This window comes from Rhinolophus sinicus, linkage group LG02 (assembly GCF_036562045.2).
Source record: "Rhinolophus sinicus isolate RSC01 linkage group LG02, ASM3656204v1, whole genome shotgun sequence".
Lineage (NCBI taxonomy): Eukaryota > Metazoa > Chordata > Mammalia > Chiroptera > Rhinolophidae > Rhinolophus > Rhinolophus sinicus.
In genome coordinates this window covers 1,684,848-1,708,937 of record NC_133752.1, presented here as the reverse complement: position 1 = coordinate 1,708,937, position 24,090 = coordinate 1,684,848, and the positions used below count along the sequence as shown (strand labels likewise).

Below are 24,090 nucleotides of genomic sequence, written 5' to 3'. Positions count from 1 at the left end.
ACGCTCAGCCAGGCCGCGCATGCCAACAGGTGTGCCCTCAGAAAGGTGGCATGTCAGCGGACACCAGTGTGCATGCAGACGGACAGCCTTTCTAACCCCACCCCACCCTGTCCACAGGCACAGGTGAAGCTGGAGGCCCACCCCAAGTGTCCACACGTGGGGGACTGCACATCACAGCCGTCCTAGTGGCCTTTTCTTCAGCCCAGCTTTAGTGAAAAGACTATCCAGCTGTTTAACGTAGGAAAATCTGCAGACTCATGCAGCATGTTTCAAGGTGTGTCACTGTTTATTGCCACTCAGACAGAACGATGCACCGCGCTTCTCCGTGCTTCTGGGCTCTGGCGCTGGGCTGGGCGGGGCAGCTCTTCCTTCTGGCTGGCTCCGGTGCTCACGCAGCCCTGCAACACACGCGGCGCCGGGCGTCAGCCTCCTGCCTGATGCCGGCCGGCCTCACTTTCCTGAAGTGTGAACAACACTGACAACCTTGGGGGTGCTCACCTGATGGCACGCAAGACCCTCACCTACTTGCTCTCATTTACTTCCAGGTGTGGAGGATGCCCCATTAGCACACAGAGAAAATGTCTCAGACTCATTCTCTCCTCTGCACTGCATTTGCAATCCCGTTTACCACCCAGAGCTGAGGGCCCCCGGGGCAGTCGGGTGATGGATTGGGCTCTTTCTCTGGGGTGGGGGGGGGGATACACCCCTTCAGCTTCGGTTTCCCTGACCGGCTCCACCTCTACAGCCTGGGGTTGAGTGGGGAGCGTTTTCCAGGCAGGACAAGCTCTCCAGGGAGCAGGTGCCTTAACCCCCAGTTCCCAGAGAAGACACAGTCATGGGAAACGCACCCTGAAAGATTTTTACCACCTAAGGCTTGTTTTTATACTGAAAAAAGATAGATTAGAATGTTAGTGGATAACCTCTTAATAAGCTTCTCAAGAACAGACAAGATACGAAGCAGGATAATCCACTAGTCCAAGGAGAAAACTTCACTTGGGGAACAAAAAAAATGTCTGAATTTAATGCTACTGTAAAAAGTCTCTCCAAACCACTCTTGCATTTTCGAGAGAGAAACAGTTTTCCCTGTGAGAGCGGACTAATGAGAGAACTGATCTAGGAATCAGAAATATAAAGCAGACATATTGTTTTATGATTTGTTCTATAAGAGACTGATTTCTGAGCCTCGCCTAAAACGCTCCGTTGCTTGCAGAAGCGTTTGTCTGTGTTGGTAAGCTGTTATTTCTGGATCAAAACAGTACCAACAGCAGACATTACTGTGAGGGTTTTTCTGGCTGGGCTCAAATAGCACCTATGGCTGGCTCTTAAACTATGAAATGTCATATATAAGAAGACTTGGGGGGAAAAGCTGAAAAAAGAAAAGAAAGCTTTACCTTGATGAAGTATTTTTCTTTTAACATGTCACATTAAAAACAAAACAAAACGGCAAACCAAAAACACAAACGTGTTTTACCCTTACCCCTCTTCCAAGGAGTCTATAGAAGAAACCTCGCTTTGGTTTGCGAACTGGTTGCCACGTCGTGTCTTCTAGATCTAAGGCCACACTTTCCTCATTTACACTTTCGTTGATGTCTTTGAAACACCCCGATTCGATCATCTGCGTCACAGAAGAGCAGGACGCAGGATCAGCCAGCCTCCTCCCGGCCGGCCGTGACTCCCGTCGCTGTCCTCACTCCTACTTCCCCGCTTCCTGACCTTCCTGGGGTAAGTACCATCCTCCCCTTCCCCTCCTGCACACCCCCAGAGGGGAGCCATGGTGCAGGCTGGCCCTGCTTAGGGAGCGCGACTCGGGGCCCACAAGCCCCCACGGGAGCCAAGATGTCCACCTCCTGTGAAGGAGCCAGGGCAGGGCCATGAATACTTTGACACACACACGTATGTACAACAGCTAACGGCATTTTAAGAGGACACCAGTAGACACATAGCCACATCCTTTCCCTTCTGTCCTAGTAACAAACCTAATCCTGCTGTGCTGAGAAGGGCGGTACCTCGTTCTGCCAGGGGATGGAGACACACCCCGTGACAAACTGGCTGTAGAAGGTGTCGTCAGTGGGGTCCAGGCAGACTCCTTTCACCGCGGAGAACTGCTCGATGTCCAGGACGTCCTTACAATAAACCGCATGAGGCTGTGCGGGGAGCAAGGAGGCACGAAGCGTGAGAGTGCGGGGACCGTGGGGACAGCCACTAAGAACAGACGCATGACACGTCTACTGTCCCCACGTCTTGGCTGAACCCCCATCTGAAGCATTTCTGCCCCTTCCCCGCGGACACGGCCAGTGTCACAGACCCGTGGGCGCCACCAGCTCCCTCATGGCTGTCCACCCACAAACCTCGTGAGGCCCCAGGTTCTGGACGGGGGCCAGGCTGAAGAAGGTGGGCCAGGGTGCTTTTGTTGGAACCGAGGAGGAGGGAGCCGTCGGCTGACCCCTGCTTCCTTCACAGAAAGCACCCCATGCAAAGTCTAAGTGAAAACTGACAGGTCCCGCTTCCCCCTCTCCCATCACAGCTCATCCAGCAGTTGGTCTCCAGCCCACAGAGGCACCGCAGGCGGTCGGCAGACCCCTCCTCTCGGACAAGAGCCAGCTCTGCTGTCCTCGGGTATGAGGGTGTCCGGTGCAGCTGCCCGGCTTGTGGAGTAAGGGACCGGCAGTGCAGGTGCCCGCAGCTGGGCTAGGCCCGGGTGACACAGGAGGTACCCTGCAGCTCTGCCAAGCATCCTACGCACATGCCACAATTTGCACACCACAGTGTGTGCTCAAAGAGTAATGTTCCCTACCATCCCCTCAAAAACTCTCATTAGTCCTTGAGATACAGTGACAAATTGAAATTGAAATCACCTAAAAATTTTACTTCCTTCAGCAATTCTTCACCTTACAGCTCCTAGCTGTTATGTGCTTCTAAATGATAGGTGATGACTTCAGAAATGATGGAAACTACTGATGGGAAAAATAGAGTACTGTTCCCCAGGTCACTGTTGGAACTACTGTGAAAGCAGCTGTCACCACAGGTGGGGACGTGGAAGCCCTCAGGAGACAGTCCAGGGGAAGGCTGGTGAGCGTTGAGCCCTGACCGAAGGCCCAGAACCCCGTATGGCCCGTCCCATGAATGAAAACTGCCTGACACGCTACCAGCAAACTCTGCTGTCCCCACGTTCTTCTGGTTAAATCCAGTAACCACCCAGAACCACCAAGCCTCTGCCCACGTTCCTCAGCACCGAGCCTGCCAGCTCTCCGTCCTCACAGAAGACTGTCTCAGGCCCGCCTTCCCTTCCCCGGACCCAAGCAGCCCCCAGAGCCTGGTGGAAAGAAGACTCTGAGACCGAAGGTTCACTGAAGGCCCTGCCTGGGCCGTCCTGGCCTGAAATGTGTTCCATTGCCTATCTGTGGAGCCTGGAGCGAGCTGCGTCGCAGCAGACCTTGCTTCACTTCTCCGTGGCCCCAGTACCCACAGCTGTGCAAGACATGCAATAAAAGGGTAACATGTGCACAATTCAAAGGAAGAAGTTACTACTGCAAGATTCGTGGATGTAAAATAAACCTACGCCCTGACTCGTGTAACTGCAAAGACTGTAACTGCCCATCTTCCTTCCGTGCCCCCTGCAGCATCACCTCAGCGTCCCAGCTCTACAGTACACCTGTAGCAGATGGTTAAGGCTAGTCTGTTGTTTTCATCCATTTATGCTTTCACCAATAGGACTGTGGCCGGTGTCCCACCAGGCACTGACACGTGCCGGGCTGCAGGCCAAGCACCCCTTTGCGCCCCATAGCACACTCATGAGCAGGCTCAAGTGACCGCTCAGGTCCTCAGTGTGGAGCCAGGACCTGTGACACACAGTGCAGAAGTGCATTCCAGACTAAAGAAGGGAGCATGCCAGTACTGACATCAGAAAGGGACACTGGCCACAGGCACAGCCTCACAGGGCTCCCCAAGGAGATGGGGGCTGAGGCTGCTGAGGAGGCCAGTGACACGGGCTCGGCGGCACCAGCAAGGTCAGCCCACAGCAGACACTAGGCAGGAAGCCAGAGCACTGCTGGGAAGGCCGGAGCGCAGGCCTGTGAACGGCCAGGGGCTGGAGGCGGCGGCAGCATGACAGGAGCTGCCCCGGGCTGTGCTGGGAGGGCTGTGCCGGGAGACTGCATGCTTGTGTCTGGAGGCCGAGGTCCTGAGCCCCTGGCCCCACCCCCGGAAGTCCTGGCCGCACCGCACTCACATCAGGACAGAACGGGGGCTCTAGCATGTTCGCCTCCAGCCTCCTGAAGTTAATGTCTTTGAACACAGGATGTCGCTTCACCCCAGCAGCCCCATCGCCCTGGCAGCCCAGACGCTGCTTGGGGTTCTTGGTGAGAAGCTGTGAAGAAGCAGAGATGGAGTCAGAACGCTCCCAGGACAGAAAAGGAACTCAGCAACTCTCCCCGGTACTAACCAAAGGATTGGGGATGGCCGAGAGCACCTCCACCTAACAGTCGCTCAGATTTCCAAGCACCAATCAAACCTCACAGCTCAGATTGTGTGGACTTAGAACAGGTGACGCTTCAACAAGGAGGCGGTGCAGCCCCTTCCCAGCATGCCTCTCCCTCAGAACCCTGCGAGGAGGGAGAGCTTCCTAAGGTCGGGGGCATGCCTCGCCCTCCCCCACTCCCAGCCTGTCTGACAGTCCACACGTCTTCCTGTTTCCTGTCCATTCCCACCACCCCTGCAGAATGAGCACTGGGGACAGGGTTCTAGTGTGTTTTACTCACTGTTGGGTCCCCAGTGCCTATGACAGTGCCTGTCCCATGGGAGACACTCATAAATCCTTACGACGAAAATATATGAAAAAATGTGCCCAGAAAATCCTAAGTACTGGCTTCCGGTAAGTGACAGAAGGCTTCTTTCCTTCACTTAGTATCTGGGCGGCCTTGGGCTGAGTGAATGAAATAAGGGGCACCGGTCCAGCCCCGAAGGCACATGGAGGCAAATCTGACTGAGCCTCGGGGCCTTGTCTCCCTGCTGTGACACATCAAAGAAAGAGACGGACACTCGGCAGGTGGAGTCAGGGTGCCTATTACGAGGACAGGCCCTGGCAGCCAGCTAAAGGGAAAAGAAACATGGGCAGTGAGAAAAGTGTCACTGTTTCAAAATCTGTTGGAGATTTGGAAATTGGTCAGTGACACAAGGCTCTGCTGTGTTCTGAAAAGAGACTAGTGACCTTGGCCTTGGCACCTCTCCCACTTCAGCAGCACCCTGTGAGAAAGCCACACACGAGCTCTGCTCTGCCTGATCGGAAAGCAATTACACCAGTTTTCCAGACGACGTCTGGGGCTGTCCCTACTGTCCCTTCTGATTTGAGAGGAAGCCCCACTGGCATCAGGAAGCATCCAGAAGTGACCTCTCGGGGCCTCTCCCATGCCAGCAGGGCACAGCGGCCAATAGCGTTTCCCAAGCCACAGCATGAGTGACAGTCTTAATCCCCAAGCTGTTGTGGGCACCCACCATCCTACAGATGGACTCGGTGTCCTCCGAAAACTTCCCGGAATACTCCTCAGTGTCCTCCTTCACTCGCTGCTCCACCTGCTCCCGTCTCATTTTCTCTTTGAATTTTCTGAATGGAGAATGTCCCTGAATCATTTCATATATCAGACAGCCGAGTCCCCACCAGTCAGGGCTAAATGTATAGTTTTCATTATTGATCACTTCAGGAGCTACATAACAGACACAGGAAATTAAAATTAAATCAGGGTTTTAAAATTTCTTGTAATCAGCTCCAAATAACAGTAAAAATTTAATGTTTATGACAACATGGACGAACCTTAAAAACACGTGAAGCGAGAGAAGCTGGATACAAAAGGCTGAACAGTGTATGGTTCTATTTCTATGAAACAGGCAGAATATACGAGTCCATGGGGACAGGAAATAGATCGGAGGGTGCAGGGCGGGGGGGTGGGAGGTGAGGAACAGGGGTGACTATTGATGGGTGTGGGGTTTTGTTGGGGTGATGAAAATGCTCTGAACGCAGACAGTGGTGGCAGGAGCACAACTCTGGGAACACACTGAAATCCCCTGAACTGGATGTACACTTCAGATTGGTGGGTTTTATGGTACGTGAATTATATTTCAATAAAGCTGACATTAGAAACTGTGTACTATTCACAGAACGTGAAATGAATCACCACATTGTACCGTGGGAAAGGTGCGCTGGGGAAGAGCCCAACCTCCCGACAGGGCGCTCCCTCCAAACACACAGAGCCACACCCACGGGCGCCCCGCAGGCTTTGGCCACCTATTCCCAGCAGCAGGTGACAGCAGAGGCAGTGGGTGTTACTGCAGGACTCTGCAGAGGCCATCAGGGTCCCTTCCTCATGTCAGAGGCCACCCTGGGTCAGGCTGGCACTGCTGGGCTGGAAACTGCGAACTTATCCCTTTCAAGCCAACCGAAGGCCAGACATCCTGTTTACAGAGGTTTCGGAACCAGGAACACTATTTTACAAGGGGTCTGCGGGGACAGTGGGCATCGGGTGGCAGTGGCAGAGAAGCCTGCTGCCCTGTCCCGACCTCCCTTCACGGAGCCTCATGGCCTCTACGGGCCCCCCTCCCATCTAGGAGAGGAGGGCAGACGGAGGACCCCTTGGAGGCTGCAAGGTAGGCTGGGTCCAGACTTCAAACACCGCCTGTGCGGCCGGATGTAACTGACCTCCAGTGCGTTCACATTTGAATTTCTGTGTTCTGAGGACTCGGGCATCCAGACAGAGAGCGCAAGGATCGCTGAAGGGGTCTTTTACCTACCCATGTAGCCGACTGTTCCAACTCTTCCTCGAATTGTCCCTCCTTCTGGGATCTCCATGGCTAAACCAAGATCTGAAATCCGGATATGTCCTGCGTGTGTTCAAATACATTACACAAATCACAGGGGGGCATGCCGACACTTGAACAACAATACAAAGTGGGGAAAAACATCAAAGGAACATGGATGGTAATTTCAGCAATCTACACTCGAAAACACTGAAATCTAAAATACGCTTAACTTTTCCACACTTAGTGAAATATTATCCATTGCATTCAGTTCCACTAATGGCAGGAAATAAGACTGACGCCTGGCTACTGGTCGGGAAGCCCTTTAACCACAGAAAACCAGATGATAAGATACAAGCACTGGGCTTATTATTTTATTTCCATATAACTACCAGGTGCATAAATAAAACTATAATAAATACTACGTCAACCACAAAATAGCAAATAAACACTTTCTGTCAGAATACCAGTTGGCTTATATGCAGGGACAACAACAGACAAATAATACGGAGTTTTTCTCTAAAGAATAAATGGTAACAAAGTCAGGGAAATAAATAAACTTAAGGAACTTCACTTAAAAAACTATATTATGTTTTCATGCCTTTATATAAGAAGACTTAAACAGTTATTAAATTCCTTATGAAAACAACAAATTATAGAAAACATTCTTTTGGGAATCTAGAAAGATAAACCAGCCCTGGGACAGACACCCTGTTCAATTTATTTACCTCTGTATCCCCAGCTTTTAATATAGTACCTGGCATGGAGTAGATACTCAATAAATATTTGCTGAAGAAGTAAGTGACTCAACCAGTAAACATCTGCTGAACACTGAAAATGTGGACCCTGCCCTCCAAGGCACTGCACTGGCTTAAATCAGTCTACACCACGCCTGAGACAGAAAACGGACCTCTGGCTCGGGCTGCACCGAAGCATGAATCACGCTGTGCCCGGGGCACACCCACCCCGGGAGGCAGGAGGGCGTCAGGGTTAGAGCAGGTTCTGTAGCTGCATGGCCTGGGTTTCAGTTCCAGCTCTGCCATACTGACCACGTCTTGGTTTCCTCCTGTCACACAGCTTTTATGTATTTTGTGTTTAAGTCAAGTACGGGATTGCTGTGAAATTTTAAGTATCCCTGTCTTCTTTTTAAAAAGAGATTTTTTGAAACTACAAAATGAGCAGTAGAACTGCTGACAAAGACTCCGCGTCTGAGTACACAGTGTCAGTGGGGCTGTGGGGAAGGGGCCACTCACGCACTGGGGGTGGGGACACAGAGCAGCACAGAGCCGCGAGAGCAAGCTGGCAAACTGCGCGTGACTGGACCCTGCAGCCCAGCGCCCCCTCTCCTGTGACTCTATCCCAGCATGCACTAGGAAAGAGGGAAATGACATGTCACAAGGCCATGCACGGCCACACTGACTGACGCAGAGGCAGGCACAGCTCCCTCCCAGTGCGGCTGGTATGTCTGCAGGCAGCGGGACTACGGAACCCAGCAGGCCTCCACTTAGTTGGCGAGTGAGCTCTGTCACACAGTAAAAAAGCTACGTGGAGAAAAATGCTGTGATTATGTTACTGTCATTAGGAACTAATACAGAAGGTGACAAAACAACGTATAGACTTTTTAAGACAGGAAAAAACTGTGTTAAAATTATAATACTCTATATATACCGATAACAAAAGATGAACACAAGTCACGTTTGACTTTTGCAATTACAAGAGCTGCTCAAAGTAGTTACCATCAGCGAAATATTAATACAGTTTTTTTTCCTTTCTTAAAATGTGTGTGCACTTTTTGGCACCCTCTGTCTTTTCAGCATTGGGACAAAAACACACAAACGTGAAACGGAGAAGTTAAATGAGAATTGGAACTATTGATATGACTCTATGATGAATATTTTCTTTTTAAAAAAGAAAGAAAAAACAAGACAAATGTTTTCCCTGTTCACTGAAAGGCCCAGGAAGAACCACCAACAGGGCAGCCACAGGCACCTCGGTGCCCACACTGCGGTCTCACAATGCCACTTGGCACTCAGAAGCCCAGGGCCCTTTGGAGAAACAGATCCCAGGTCGTAATCGGCACATGTGCAAGTTGGTCCTAGAACATTATCACAGCCAAAAACAAGGGTTTTAGCAGAGACGACCATACACCCATGGGCCAAAGACGGGCCAAGCTCAACTTCAAAACGAATAATGACTCCAATGCATTGAAACATACCAACGTGTTACAGTCCATGAGTTCAAAATGGTACCAAAACAGAGAAAAACAAAACCTCATTGGTCATCTTGCAGAATGATAGAGAACGAACATGGTATACTGAAAAGTGAAAATAAAGGGAAGTAGTGTTACAGTATTTCACCTGATTTTCCTGGACAAACAAATGTTGATGAAGCAAAGTGCTTTTTTATAAATGAATCCCAACAATAAGTGCAAAAGGAATGACAGAATTTGCATATCATTTTACAATCCCGATGAAATGATGTATCTCGACATTGACCATTAAGCCACTAAGTGAAAGGGCGGTGAGAACTGAACAATGGCTAGATCAGGCTGACGACATTCGCAATCACTATCCACCTGAACACCACAAAGAGAGACGCTCAGCCATCATACGTCTCCTGATGAACTGTAACAGGACGAACGCACGAAGTCTGCCGACCCACAACCAAACCTGGACCTATTCCAGCCTCCAGGCCTAGCTACTGGCTTACAGGCAAAGCAGCCGGGGAGAGGAACACATGCAATCCAGCCAAGTCCACAACCTGGAAATTCTACTGGACAAATGTCTGTACTAGCCTGCCGGGACCGCCGTAACAAAGAGCCACAGAGCAGGGACTCAAACAACAGAAATTGACTTCCTCACAGTCCTGGAGGCGGAAGTCCAAGATCAAGGTGTTAGAAGGGTTGGCCTCTCCTTGGCATGTCCGTAGGGGACAGCCCTCTCCCTGTGTCCTCATGTGGTCGTCCCTCTGCATGTCTGTGTCCTCGTCTCTTACAAGGAACCAGTCAGATTGAACAGGACCCACCCCAGTGACCTCGTTTCACCACATTCACCTCTTTAAAGACCAGTCTCCAAATACAGTCACATTCTGGGGCCGGGGAGTTAAGGCTTCAACATGTGAATTTGGGGAGAACACAATTCTGCAGGTAATACGTGGTTTCACAAACAAATAACAAAAAGAAGCAAGGAAGAGGAACCTATGAAAGTTAAAAAAGACTCAACAAGAAAGGTATCAACCAAATGGAATGTGGAGTTCACTGAAAAGCAAATATACAACTACAAAAACATTTAAGAGATAATTAAGATTTAAAGCCTATGGGATAGTAGGTGATATTAAGGAATCGTTAAATACTTTTGGGTATAATAATAGTATTGTCTTTATGTTAAAAAAATGGTATCGTTAGGATGGATGGATGGATAAATAGATAAGATAGAAGAATATGAAGTATGGGATTTCCTTTACATCATTGTCAATAATAAAATGCTACCGGTTTTTACAAAAACGCACTATCCCACTTTTTAAAAATATATCTATTTCATAAAACTGAGGCCTCTTCTATAGAAAATATAAGCATAATACAGTTTTCTTTGTTACCTCAACCACCAGCTGAATTTCAAAAGCCAAGTCCCCCTTAATTTATAAGTTTGTAAAAATTAGTGTTGCCACATTGAGGATGGTCGAAGGGTGCATGCATCTCATAACCTGGAACAGGTGATATTCAGCTTTTCTTACCTAATTCTACCGCAATAGTCAAGTTCTGCTTTACAGACAAAAGCAAACCTAACGAGCTGACTAGAAGGGAAATGAAGAGGGACTGACACAGAGAATCACGACGCTGTATGTTCCAGGGCTTACTGGTGGCAATTAGTTCTTAGGAATCTTAATTGCATGATAGTTAGAACCTAAAATCAGTTGCATTTTTTAAATCATAGAAACTAAAGTAGAGCTAGGATTACTTTTTTTAAATTAAAAGGGTAGGAAGACAGGAAGAGAAGATTAAAAGTCTCCTGAAATCAAGAGAAGCAAGGTTTTGTCATTCTTTTTCTATTCTTAACTGGAAGCTGAGCAAGTCCATAGTGTGTAAAGGACAGTAACACAGTAAATACCCAGAATGCTGCTGGGCTCCTGCTTCGGGGCAGGACAGAGAAGGTCGTGGGGACCCATGCTGCTACTGACCACAACCAGAAGAGCCTAAAGATAATGCCAGAAACAGAATAAAGCCCAGAAACAGATCCACACATATAAAGACACCTGATTTATGACAAATGTGGCACTCCAAAGCGACGGGGAATAGACGATCATTTCAATGAATGGAGCTGGGTCAACTGATTACCTGTTTAAAAAAATGTATCTTAACCTCTACTTTACACCATAGAGAACAGGCAATTCCAGATGGATTATAGAAGTAAAAGGGAAAGATAAAACAATAATGTTTTTGAAAGAAAATTCGGAACATTTTGCAGTATGGGAGCAGGCAAAGGTTTCTTAAGCAAAACACGAAAAGCACTAAGCAAAATGGGAAATAATTCATACACTGGAATGTACTAAAATTAAGAATATCCTGGAACTTCTGCTTCCAACTAAGAAGAAATAACTGACACAAAACTTGGCCTCCCACCACAACTAATTTAAATATGGTCAAAATACACTGCGCCATTGGGTCCACGGCCGCCGAGGCAGTGACTCCTGAGAGCTGGGCCCTGCGGTCTTCCTGGCCCATCCTGGCATTGTACCTGGAGCGACTGTCAGACATGGCACAGGAAGGGGAACCTAAGCAGAGCAGGCGGTCTCGTTATGTTAAGAAGACAAGAGACTAGAGCCCAGGAAAGATAGGTCAGCTCGAAGTTATGGGGTAAATTCTGGAGAGGAGGGGCCCATGCAGAGAAAAGATCTACAAATATCAACAAGGAGTTTCCTCACGTCCACTTACAAAATGGACAAACAAAACACTTTTGAACAAGTAGCACACTCAAATGGTACTACAGTGAACAAGACTGTGATGCAATACCGAAAGAAATCAAAGGAGCCCAGCTACACTAAAACATACACTACGTTCGTAAACTGACTCCTTCGATGTTGTTAAGATGTCAGTTCTCCACAGATTTTCTATAGATTCAACACGGTTCCAATCCGAATCCCAACTTGTGGTTTGTTTGGGGTTTTTTGCAGAAATTAAATAATATACAAAGAATACATGAAAAGGTATCAGCATCAGTGGAAAGTCTGCTCCCCCATGCTCTTTTCACTCTTATTAGTTTCTTATGACTCTTCCTTTATGTTTCTTTACAGGTAGATAAGCCAATACAAATATACATCATTTCCCCTTTTTTACACAAAAGGTAGCAGACTATACACTGTTCTGTACCGTACTTTTTTCTAATTATCAGGATATGTTGGACATTACTCCCCATTTCCACAGAGTACGTCCTCCCTTTGTAAGCCGTTTTAACCCCTGCTCTGGGCAGCAGCAGAGCACAAAGAATGAACAACCACAGGGGATGGGATAAAAAGAAGAACAAAAAAAAAAATGAACCACAGGCTAGGAGCCAGAAGCCATGGACATGACCTTGGCAAGATACTTCCAAATCTTGGTATCACCTTCCACAGAATGAGAATCCATGAGTTTCCTCACAGGTGGCTGTTTCATGCGTAAACTCGACAGCAGGCAGGAAGCACGTGGCGGAAAAACAAAAGGAGTCTGTGCTTTGAAACTGCCGCACGGTGGCCGGCCTTTAGGATCTGGTCTCAGCCCTGCCCTCTCCCTTGTCGGGGTCCTGCTGGCCTTGTCTCATGCTCTCCACTAGGTTTCCCAGACAGCCCCAAAACTCACCTGAAGAAAGTCCCCTCCCAACAGGACTCATTCGCGTACTTGTAATACACCAGCTAGAGGCCTGGCAGGCCTGGCAACAAGTCTCGCGTTCCCTGACGCAGGTGTCACCCAGCTCCCAAGGGGCCACTCCCGTCCACTAGCACAGGGTCCCCACGGCCAGTGTAGGAGCCCACAGGGCCACCTGCGCTCCCGGCCCATGACATGTGCTCTGTAGAGGACAGCAGCATCAAGAGCAGCGCACCCATGTTTACGAGGGCAGGGAAACACACGTCCAAGGCATAAAGCGAGATGTGGGTCCACAGCAAGAAAGAGGAGAGAGAAAATGTTCTTCCTTTGACTTTCCTTTGACATGCTTCTAAAACTCAACTATTAACCAGAAACTGTGACCACCTGTGCTTCCCGTCTAAACACCGGGAATGACAATGACCTACATTACACTTCTGAAGGAGCACCTACCAGTTTCTCTGTTTGCTGTTGTTTCTATTCTGCATTAACGCTAAGTCCACAGCAACTTACTGTATCCAGGTCTGTCTAAACAAAGTCAGCGCTTTAAATGTGAAAGCTCACTCACTTACCATGATCATCGAGGAGAATATTCTCAGGCTTTAAGTCTCTACAAAGGAAGAAACAACAACAAAATGCTCCATTATTCAGAAGTCGAGTCTGCGATTCCTCAGCACTCAGCAGAAATAAGCACGGGCGTCTCTATGCTGGGAGCAGTGGCCAGACGGCAGATGAAGCCACACCTGTGGATCAAGTTAGGGGCCTTTCGTGTTGTCACAAGGCTGTGGTCACGTGGAGAGACAGGAGTCGACCTGAGGGGTACACCTGATGACAGTGTAAAGCGGGCCTTCCACCACACTACCCACTTCACCGAAGGCATTTCAGTGATGAAATGTGCAGCCCAGTGTCAGGAATGAGTCTTCAAATTCTCTTACCATTAGCATCCTTTGAAAAATGACAACCGAACAGTCCCCATATTAGAAGAACTCAGTTTGGGAGCCAGACAGACATGGATTCAAATCCTGGCTCCGCCCCTCATCAGCTGTGTGACCTTAACCTGTCTCCCCTTACTGTCTCCCCTGTAGAATGGCGTGACCGACACCCACGGCGCCTCCAGCCACGCAGGGCGCGAGTGAGGCCAGCAGCAGAGACTGTATTGCAGTCCATTGTGAAGGTACAGGGATGCCACAAACTGCCAATGAGGTAAATCACCAGGGACTAAACGATCTGAAGTGTAGTATCTCAAGTTACTTTGTTTTTTCCCTTAACAATTATTTTTCAAAGGATTTATGTTTCACTCTGGTTTTAAGTACAGTCCCATATCCCTGAGCATCCCCCCAACCTGTGGTCACATCACTGGAACCCACAGAGGAGGGAGCTGAAGCCAGCCGAGCGCCGACACCCCTGCAACACGGGGAGGGCAGGAGGAGGACGTGTCAGAAAAGCCCCAGAACAAGAGCCCGCAGCGCACCCACAGGCTTCCGTCAGTGCAGAGCCTCCTCGGTCAGAAAGCAGACGCAGGAAGGGAGAAGCTCACGGAGATGTGACTACATGAGCGAGACACCCACGTGCTGTCACTGGCCTCTGTGGGGAGACGGACGGTGGTGGAAGGGTGGGAATGGCAGCTCTGGGTTGCATTTTCTGGCCACGTGCACGTGCTCCTACATCATCGGGTGGCATGATGAGCATTTTTGTTTCTCCTTTTTTCTTTCTGTATTAAACAAAAACCCCAAACCCTCACCGTCTAAGTGTGGGCCAGGACCCCTGCAGAGAGGAGGAGAATGTAAGTCGTGGGCCCACCGAACCCCTGCTGACTCGAGCCTGCATTGCACCTGGTCTTCGCCCTTGAGTCACCAGGTCACGGAGCTGTCCCTCCAGCGCTACACCCAGCTGGCACAGTGCACTGCCGAGAGCTGGCTCTGAAGGGACGCACTGCATACAGCACTCAAAACAACAGGAGTGATAATACCCACCAGCTAACCTACCGAGTGCTCACTAGGCTAGGCCTTGTGCTGTAACCGTCACAAGCTCTCCATGGAGCAGCAAAGGGGCCACGCGGAGGCTGAGTGACAAGCAGACACATCCCAAAGTCGTACTTGCTCCCGCCCCACCCCCACCCCACGTACCATGTGTGTATCGGCACCAGAGGGTCACAGTTTCGGGCTACCAAGTGGTGACGTTTCTCGAACCTCCCCTCAGAAACAACTTCTCCAGGCTTTAATCAAAGTAATGGTTCTCTGGCACCATGTCCCAGGCGGGCACAGGGTGTCTGCTGTGTGGAGGGCACTGGACACGGCCTCATCACTGTCAGGCCAGGTGTCCCCAACTGTCAGGTGAAGGGGTTCACTGGATGACCTTCTCAGCTGCTTCTGGTCTGAGAAGAGCTGACTGAATCTTAGGCCAGCAACACAAACATGATGGTCTGACGGAAGCCGGGAACTAGAGCGAGTCCGGGTGCCTCCCTACCCGGGACAAGCCCGCGCCCTGTGTTGTCCTGCTGACCTGGTGAGACGTGGATGTGACGTGTGGTGCGCCCCTGTGTTAAGTCATGTCCTGGTCTGCCAGAAGCTCGTTTTGCTGGCTTCGTGCCCCTCCTCCTGACAAAAGTGTACTTTCCCACCTAGATCCCATCTCCCAACCTGCTCCCGGGTCAGGAACTGTCACAAGGTGGCAAACTGAAGATGAGTTCTGGAGCCTGAGGCTCGAAGCGCTCGCTGCCTGGCCCCGGCTCACCGCCCACCTGCTCCTCCTGTGTCCCTGCCCACGCCTGTCCCAGTGCCCTGCTCTTCTCCGGTGCCCCTCTGCTGCCCACGGGTCCTGCCAGTTAGCAGCCTGTGCTGGGGAGTGAGGCAGAACGAGGGCAGAGAAAAGCATGGGCCGGCATGGCCACAGCTAAGGTTTCCAGAGCTGAGGCTGAACCGGAACTGCTATGGCTGAAATATAGAGAACATGGTCTAGAAAAGCAGCTCCACTCCAATCAAAAGCCACCGCAGCATGTTCCCGGCAGGGGTGGGACGAGAAAACTGCTCCTCTGAGTGCTGCCCAAACCTTGACAGGCGAACCTGCTGTTGACAGTCTGGACATCAGACAAGGACCTGCACGCGGGATTTCCGCTCCCAGGCCCCGCTTCACTCTACCCAGAGCACCTTTCACAGTGATGGCTTAGAGCCGAGCAGAGAAGAGCCAGTGACCTGCGCCCCCACCAGCTGTAAGCCACAGGCGCTGCTAGTTTCTGCTCACCTGGAACAGACGGCAGTCAGTCCTTCCCCTGGCTCAACACCCCACCCCCCGCCCCGTCTAGGATCTGTTAGTAATACATCTTGTGACTTTCCTTCCTTTGTGTGGTGTACTAAAACTGCACCTTCCAGCCAAATGGCCCAGGTGTTCTCGTCCCCAAAGTGGGAGCTGAGATGCAGGTCATAATCTGCATATTCTTAATTTACTATACCAGCTACGGCCCCCAACACAGGGGGAAGGGCAGGCCCAGGGAACAAAGGCAAAAGTCACTTTGCTTCACCCCCAAGTGTCCCCTTAAACATTCTTCAAGAACATATTCTCGCTAGACTCAGGGCAGGACTCGGAGGTCCCAGTCAATCTGGGCCCGTCCAGAAAGGCGGACTTGCCCGAGAGAGCGGCCAGGAAATGGGTTTGTTAGGCACTACTGTTTTTAGAGAACCATACACTTCTAATCTAGAAGAATGTGGGTCATATACAGATTAATACTTCTTAGAAACACTGAAATCTGTCGTTCCTACTCTACATAAACTTCCATGTTTCAAAAGGGTGGAAAACAGCGATGATCCTTTGAAGCACTTCTCGTACCTGGTAACTATACCTCACTTCCGCGCTCGCTTGCACATTGCTCTTCTACCCTCTAGGGTGCAAGCTTCCCGAGGACAGTGACCTCAAAACTGGATGTGTCCCCTAAAGTGTTCTAGCACGCAGCATGTACACATCTGGGGCTCAATACAGATTTCTGAATGAATGAATAAATCTTGCCGCTACTGCTAAATCTCACGTGAGAACGGTAATCTACACTGTCCAACGGCCTGTATGACCCAGTTCACTTCTGAAGGAATTAGAGGTCCAGCGCCCCCTCACCATATTCTCCTGCACACCAACCCCCTCTCCTTTACACAGTGGGAAGGTGCCATTTGCTTTTCGAGCCACAATTCATTCATTACAGAGAGATCCAAGTCACAGCTAAACATCCACTTCCCAACTATAGCATTCCAGATGGGTGGAAATTTCATGATTCCCAACTTGTTTAATTAAAAAAGAGTCAAGTTTCTTGGGAAATGTAACAATCCAACAAAGTTGCCAAGAAAAGGTTCAGGTTCCCCCCCTTGGGAAAAGAGCGAGGCATGAAAGACAGATTGCAAGACCTCGCTGGCCCATCACTCACTCACCAGGGAGGTGACAGGAGACAGTGTCTCATATGTAAATGGATGTGATATCTCACAGACCACAGGAGGATGAAATGACAACATATGCCAAGTGCTCAGAAATGTAATGTGTTCTATAAATAAATATTAGCGCCTATTTTCAGCACAGCTAGCAGCATTTTTGTGATTCACGTCACAGTGGGCGGTTTTCTTTCAACGCAGTGATACATGGGAACAAAGCCAGGGGCATGCACAGTGCAGTGTGCTCCTCGGTGCAGAGGTCGCCATGTCTAACCACATGTGGGCATCCGGTCATGGTGGATTCGTGACCTCAGCAGTTCAGCAGCCTCCAGGGACATGCTGTTTGCAGAAGACTCGAGCCACAAGACATTATCCAGAACACGCCTGCTCCTCCTGAAGCAGCAGACTGCATCCTTCCTCTTCCAGGAGAGCAGGAGGCGGGAGCTCAGGCTTTCCGTAAGTTTACATCTTAAAAACCCACTAAACATAAACACACTGCCAGCCAAAGGACAGATAGAGAGCCAGGCCACCCCCTCACCCCTTTGTTTTAGAGATCTTGGTTGACTTGTGGGGTCACTTGCTTTTTCTCTTCCCACACTTTAAATTCCCCTCTTACATTTAAAATGCACCAATAAAGAGTGAGCCAAAAAGTGGAAACAATCGAAAATGTCCATCAACTGGCAAATGCATAAACAAAACGTGGTCCATCCAGACAATGGACTATCACTCCACCATAAAAAGAGGGAGGTGCTGGTAAATGCTAAAACATGGATGAACCTCAAAAACATTATGCCAGTGGACAGAGGCCAGACGCAAAAGGCCATATACTGCATGATCCTATTTATGCGTAATGTGCAAAAAAAGTACATCTATAGAGACAGAAAACTGGGGTCCCACTTGCCCAGTGTGAGCTCCTCTTTAAAGGTACATGACAGAAGACGACACACGTGGTTACTGGCACAGTTTGGAAGCTGACCTTTGGGAACATGATAGACAGGGGTCACTGGGTCAAGGCCACTATGGGCATTGTCAGCCCCTGCCCCATTTATTATCTGTTTTATGTTTTTCTATTGTTTCTGAAATTGCTAGAAAATACAATGAAATTTAAAACTACTTTTTTAATTGTGAAAAGATTTCCTCTATCTAGTTAATGAACACATCCATTACCTATTTATTTTATTCTTTTGGTGAGAACACTTAAGTTCTACTCTTGGCAAATTTCAATTATAAGACTATAGTCAATTTCAATTATATCAGCCACAGTCAGCATGTTATACATGAGCTCCTCGGACCTTATTCATCTTATAGCTGAAAGTTTGTACCCTTTGACCAACCTTTCCCCATTTCCTCCACCTCCTAGCCCCTGGCATTCACTTCTGTACGCTGTTTCTATGAGTTTGACTTTTTTTTAGATCCCACATATAAGTGATATCATGTAGTATTTGCCTTTCTATGTCTGATGCTCTCGAGGTCCACCCATGCTGTTGCAAATGGCAAGACTGCCTTCGTTCTCATGGCTGAGTAATAGTCGAGACTGTGTGTGCAAATTTACATACCACCTCTTCTTTATCCATTCATCCACTGACGGACACTTAGGTTGTTCCATGTCTTGCTCTTGTGAATAATGCTGCAGTGAATGTGGGGGTGCAGACATCTCTTCAACATCCTGTGTATATTTCCCTTAGACATACACCCAAAAGTAGACTGCTGAGTCGTATGGTAGCTCTATTTTTAATTTTTTGAGGAAACGTCCTACTGTTTTCCATAGCGGTGAAACTGAAAACATTTTTAAAAGCCAATTCTTTAAAATTTTCATAGTTTTTAGCCATATCCACGTGCATACATACTGTACGTTGTTATAAAAAATAACTCTGGTAATTTAGAAGACATTACACTATCAAAACAATAGAAAGCAAAATACAGCATCCCCAGAGAGGCTGCAAACATGGAAGAACGTTGATTTCCTGGCCAGCCAGGACCTCCCTGAGGCTGCAGGTTGGTCTGGGGAAAGCTTTTACATGAAAAGAAAATGCCACGCAGAAACCCAAGTGCCACTTACTAGGGAACTGGTTATTCCCAGGTGTCAGTATGTAGGACAGTGGCGGTGGAGCACTCATGGCGCCTGATCCCAGCTAAGAGCACTTAGGTTCATCTGATTTTACAGAGACGATATTCCTAAGTTACTTTTTAAAAGACATTCAAAGGCAACAGTTTCCTTTTAGACTTTTGCATAATAAACAGGCAATTGCATGTCATGTAGGAGTTTGAGAGTGAAAGCACTTGGCTGGCCTTTAAATGTGCACGCGTCTGCACGCGTGCGTACGTACACACACACGTGTGCATGTTTTATTACTGTTGTTCTGTTTTCATTGAAAAAGGTTGGACTTCCTGAATAAGTGGTGGTTTTACACTGAAAAGTATGATACTTTTCTTCCCTCAAGATTCTCTCCCCACACGTACACTTTACTTCATTCACTTGCTTTTTGTCACTGAGTATTTCAGACAAAGCCAGTTATAGGTAGAGGTAGGTACCTAAGGGAATGACAACCTACCAGAACCTAAAACTACAGCCTGTGGCACTAACAGCGTGCGCGACCCCGTTGGGTGAGAGCCCGCTCCCTGGGCCTCCTGCTGTCCGCTGCCTTAAGTGCTGCCTGGGCAGCCGTCAGCCCAGGAATGCTCCTGAGTCTTCTTTGTGATCTGTCGCCATGTTGTGTCAGGCAGTTACCTGAACGAACAGCACAGGACTACAGAGGCCCCTAGGCTGCGATGGCTCTACTGACTTCTTAACCTGTTCTCCAAATAACATGCAAAAAGGCATGGGGCCTGGCTGGCAACAGAAAGCCAACTCGTGCTTGCGCCTTCCTTCTGCTCCTTGCTCCCTTCCCCAGGGTATAACACAATGCATAGCTCCCCGGGAAGAACCACCTCTCCCCATGCTCAGATCTTAGCCATCTTTCCAAGCTGCAACCAAAGTTCCAGCTCCTCCAGGAAGCCTTCCTTGACCAGGCCTGGGCCCAATTTAAAGCACTAATCCTGGAAGGAATTCTGGGAGTCCATGATGTTTAACTGCTCATGGAACGCAGATACCCCTTTGCTAGACCCCTGACCGCATAGCACCGGGAGGCCAGCTCCACTCTGCAGCCACGCCACTCTGGAGGTAGCTCCCTGGGGGGCGGGGGGGCGGCCCCAGGGCTCTCAGTTCCACCTGGTGACATCGGTTTCCTAAGGACTGCTTAAAGCCCCTCCTGAATGCCTCCTCCCTCTGACCTTGAACTGCTGAAACAGTAAAGCATTTTTATTTGTATCGTCTGTCTACAAAAAGGAAGATTATCTTTCTGGCACCTGGTCTGATAAAACTTAAGTGGCAATCTCTGAAAACAAGAAAGAGGACACAAAACTTTTCCTTTGAAAAATGCAAGTGGTGCTTTAACAGGTCCTTAGATTAAAGGAGATGCACCTTTAGAGGCTGAAAGCCATGGGTCACCCATTCAGCAAACACCTAGTGGGTGCCTCCTGGTGGCAGGTGTTGTGGACATGGGAGTGGACGAGGCAGACGTGGTCCAGGCCCCACTGCGTGCAGGCTGACCCAAACCTTTACCTGCTCAGCCTCAGGGCAAGTGGGAGACCGACGTCAAAGGATGGGCAAATAAGACTCTTCCCACCGATCCAGTCATACGCCGCAACACCAGGAGCAGCCAGAGGGGGCTTAACTGTGCTTAACTGTAAGAAGCTGTCATTTCCTCCAGGACGGAAACAGCAATCAAAGCTCTCACAGGTTTGTCCCACACGTCAGTGTCACCGGTCTCTCCCTGTAAGTATGGTGACAAGGCATTCTCCATTCAGACAACCACCTCTGTCTCTAGAGCAGGGGTGTCCAAATTTTTTTCAACATTTTTCACCAAGGGCCATATGCAGTAAAATACACAAACAGCCAGGCCACTCACTCGAGGTGAAGTACGTATTGCCTCACCTGGTTTATTTAAGTAAACTAACTATATTTTTGGAATTTGCTGCGGGCCAATTAAAAATGCATTGCAGGCCGCAGTTGGCCCGCAGGCCACAGTTTGGACACCCCTGTGCTAGAGGAATTGTTACCAGGACAGAATGCTCCCCTTGCTCAACTCACGGTGGGGCCATGTCAGCCCCATGGTGAAGCCTGGAACCTGGTCCTCAAGAGACTCGTAACAGGGCTGTGGGCCACGTGAGACAAAGAGAAGTCGGAGGTCATCAGAATAGGGATGGATGAGCTCACGGCCTCCTGAGAAGCTCCCAGGCCAGCGTGACCAGCCCTAGCGTGGGACAACACGAGCGCTGTGCGAGTGCGGAGGGGCAGCACGCCTCCGTGCCATCAGGGCGGGACATCACCATGTCCACTCGGGGACGACGAGCAGGAGCATTTCAGAGGGAAGGAAGAGGGGCAGCGAGGAAAGGCATCAACTGAGGAACCGCATGTGCAAAGGGATAAAGGGATGAAACGCCAGAGGTGCTGGCAGCTGCAAATACATGCACATGACAAGAAGAGAGGGTGCCCACCTGGAGAGCGGCAGGGCACGGGCTGGAGAGGTCAGGGGGGCATGGCATTACACAGGGCCCCACATTGGGGACGACGTGACAGCATCAGACCTGCACTACAGAAAGCCACTGCTGTCAGTGTCACGGAGGAGGGAGTAGGCAAGACTGGCATTAGGGAGACCAGGTCCTACAGGTCGGCCTGCGAAAGACATGAACCAAGCCAGTGACCCTAGAGATAAAGAGGGAAATATTTTGGAGCGATTTGGTGGCCGACTGGATGGGGAGGATGAGGGCAATGGACACACAGCCCCCTGGGGATTTCAGGACAAAGGGCACGGCTGGCGACGCCTGGAGGAAGCGGTCTGCGGGCGGCGGTAGGTGAGCCTGAGGTGAATGAGGAGAACAGGGGGCCCAGGAACCAGCACCCAGAGGGCGGTGGGGGCTGCTTCCATTGCAACTTAATACTCCAATCACACTGAACTAGTTCTAACTAGGAAATTAACTTTCTTCACCACATTTAAGATGCAAAAATATTAAAATAAAATGTTAAGACATTTAATTGTTATGCTGTCCTTGGAGTCGAAATGTCTAAAAATCTCAGAGATGGGTCCTCAAGCTTACGTGAGTAGCACTGCCCATGTGTGCTCCACTTAACGAACAAAAGTACTTCCTAGAGAGGGAAAAGGACTGAGAGGAAAAGCAAGGCCCCCTCCGACCGGCCACAGCACCGGCACTGTGAGCGAGCGGGCGGCCCGGGGCCCCCAGCAGGCCTCCCCCGGGCCCAGGAGACACGGGCTCTTACCTGTACACAATCCGCTCCCTCTGCAAGTCCTCCAGGCCGCAGCACAGCTCGGCAGCATAGAACACAGCTCTCCACTCGTCCAGGCCGGGGCTGCCCAGGCTGTGGATGTGGAACTTCAGGTCGCCTCCGTTCATGATGGTCAGCACCAGGCACAGGGCGTCCCTGGTCTCGTAGGTGTAGCACAGACTCACCTAGAGGATGCAGACAAGACACGGCCCCGCTAGCTCGCTCGCTCGCTCGCTCACTGGCGGGCTTGTGACGGGACACACACCGGACACCCTGCCCCTGCCTCAGGGACCGGTGCCCCGTGCCACAGGCTCTGGGGCCTGTGCCTGGGGAGGCTCTCACGGCAGCTCTACTGAGGGACAGACTGGTGACGCCTAAGCGGGCAGGTGGCAACACTTCACAGACACTTGGGACCACGACTCCTCAGAGCCACGCTCTCGTCACCGTCACCGTCACCGTCACCGAGCGTGGGGACTCCGTGCTCCCGGGACACCGCATAGCGAGTGGAGCGCTCCTGCCAGTGGCGCCCCCCCATCTCGTGCTGTCAGTCAACACGGCCGGGCACAGCGTCTGCTCCTGGGTCCGCATGCGCACGCCTCCCACACCTGAGCACAGGGGGCTCTTCCCTACTTTTCACACACTTCTTATCCATCGGGAACCTCTGTTACCAAGTCAGTGCCTGTTCAGCTTTCGTGTCTACTTTCCTACTGGCTTGTGTGCCAATACACACACACACTCACACACACACACACACACACACACACACACGCTGGGAGTTTGACTGGGACTGCACTTAATTCATTCCGTCTACACATCACTTTGCGGAAGAGCTGACATGCTCACAGCCCTGTCTCCCAACCCGTAACATGGTTCCCTCTATTCCTTAGGTCTGTCACATCTTACTGTGTTTTGAGTTCTCAGTGGGGAAGTCTTGCACATTTTCATCCAATTTTCATCTCAATTGTAATGTTTCTGGATGTTATCATAACTGGTATCAATAATCAAAAATTCTCCTTTTCTACTTGTCTGTGGCTGGCGTGTGTTTAGTAACTTGGACCATCTACACACGACCATGCTGTGGGTCAGGCCGGCAGTGGGGAGAGGAACGGATGAGCATGACCCAAGTACAGGTCAGGACCCACTGACCAATCGTAAACAGGGGGAGAAAACAGAATCAAGGGGAAGGAAAGTACTTCTAGGTTCCTTGGCAGCAGTCAAGAATACAGAAACCTCAACATTTTATTTAAATAAGCTGTTACTATTTACGTCCCTTTCACAAAGCTAGATTGTGCATTTCTGTATTTCAAGGTAGTTACACAAGTATGTGTAAAGCAACTCCAAGATGAGCCCATTTTATCAAAGCTGTCCAGGTAGCACACGTCAGACTGACATACTACACATATAAACCCTCGCTATTCAATGTAGCTGATGGCTGTCCACTCTTGGGGAACGTCTATCCCCCAGCACAAAGCAGCTGGCCTCAGAGCTGAGAAATAAATGACGTGGCAGAAGTCATCGAAGACGACAAATCATCCTACATACTATCTTTCACTCTCTACCTTCACCTAGACCTTCATACTGCAGTAGATGCTACAGGAAATGTGTAATTAGCTGGCAAGAAGCTGGGTTTGGAGGTGAAAAGCACATGTTAACGCACGGCCTACGGCCTAGAACGGGTCTTGAACTCACCCCAGACCCCAGACCATCCATCTTTACCCACAACAGTCAAGGGGGGATCTGAG

At 49.8% G+C, this 24,090-nt stretch overlaps 1 protein-coding gene across 9 annotated transcripts in view; it reads right to left on the bottom strand.

Annotated features, from left to right (window-relative positions):
* Window positions 1–263: 263 nt before the first annotated feature.
* The window catches only part of GRK4 (G protein-coupled receptor kinase 4), a 57,957-nt gene continuing 34,130 nt past the window's right edge, over window positions 264–24,090 (bottom strand). For 7 of the 9 annotated variants that reach the window (XM_019711513.2, XM_019711514.2, XM_019711516.2 and 4 more), the window contains 8 exons: window positions 22,343–22,533; window positions 13,192–13,229; window positions 6,781–6,870; window positions 5,491–5,699; window positions 4,229–4,366; window positions 2,007–2,144; window positions 1,478–1,615; window positions 264–398 (listed from right to left, as the gene is read on the bottom strand). In XM_019711513.2, the coding sequence (XP_019567072.2) occupies window positions 297–398; window positions 1,478–1,615; window positions 2,007–2,144; window positions 4,229–4,366; window positions 5,491–5,699; window positions 6,781–6,870; window positions 13,192–13,229; window positions 22,343–22,533 (1,044 nt within the window). In that variant the 3' untranslated portion in view covers window positions 264–296. Of the gene's footprint in view, window positions 399–1,476; window positions 1,616–2,006; window positions 2,145–4,228; window positions 4,367–5,490; window positions 5,700–6,780; window positions 6,871–13,191; window positions 13,230–22,342; window positions 22,534–24,090 lie in introns of those variants that run through there. The other 2 variants (XM_019711517.2, XM_019711519.2) reach the window with 2 other exon arrangements.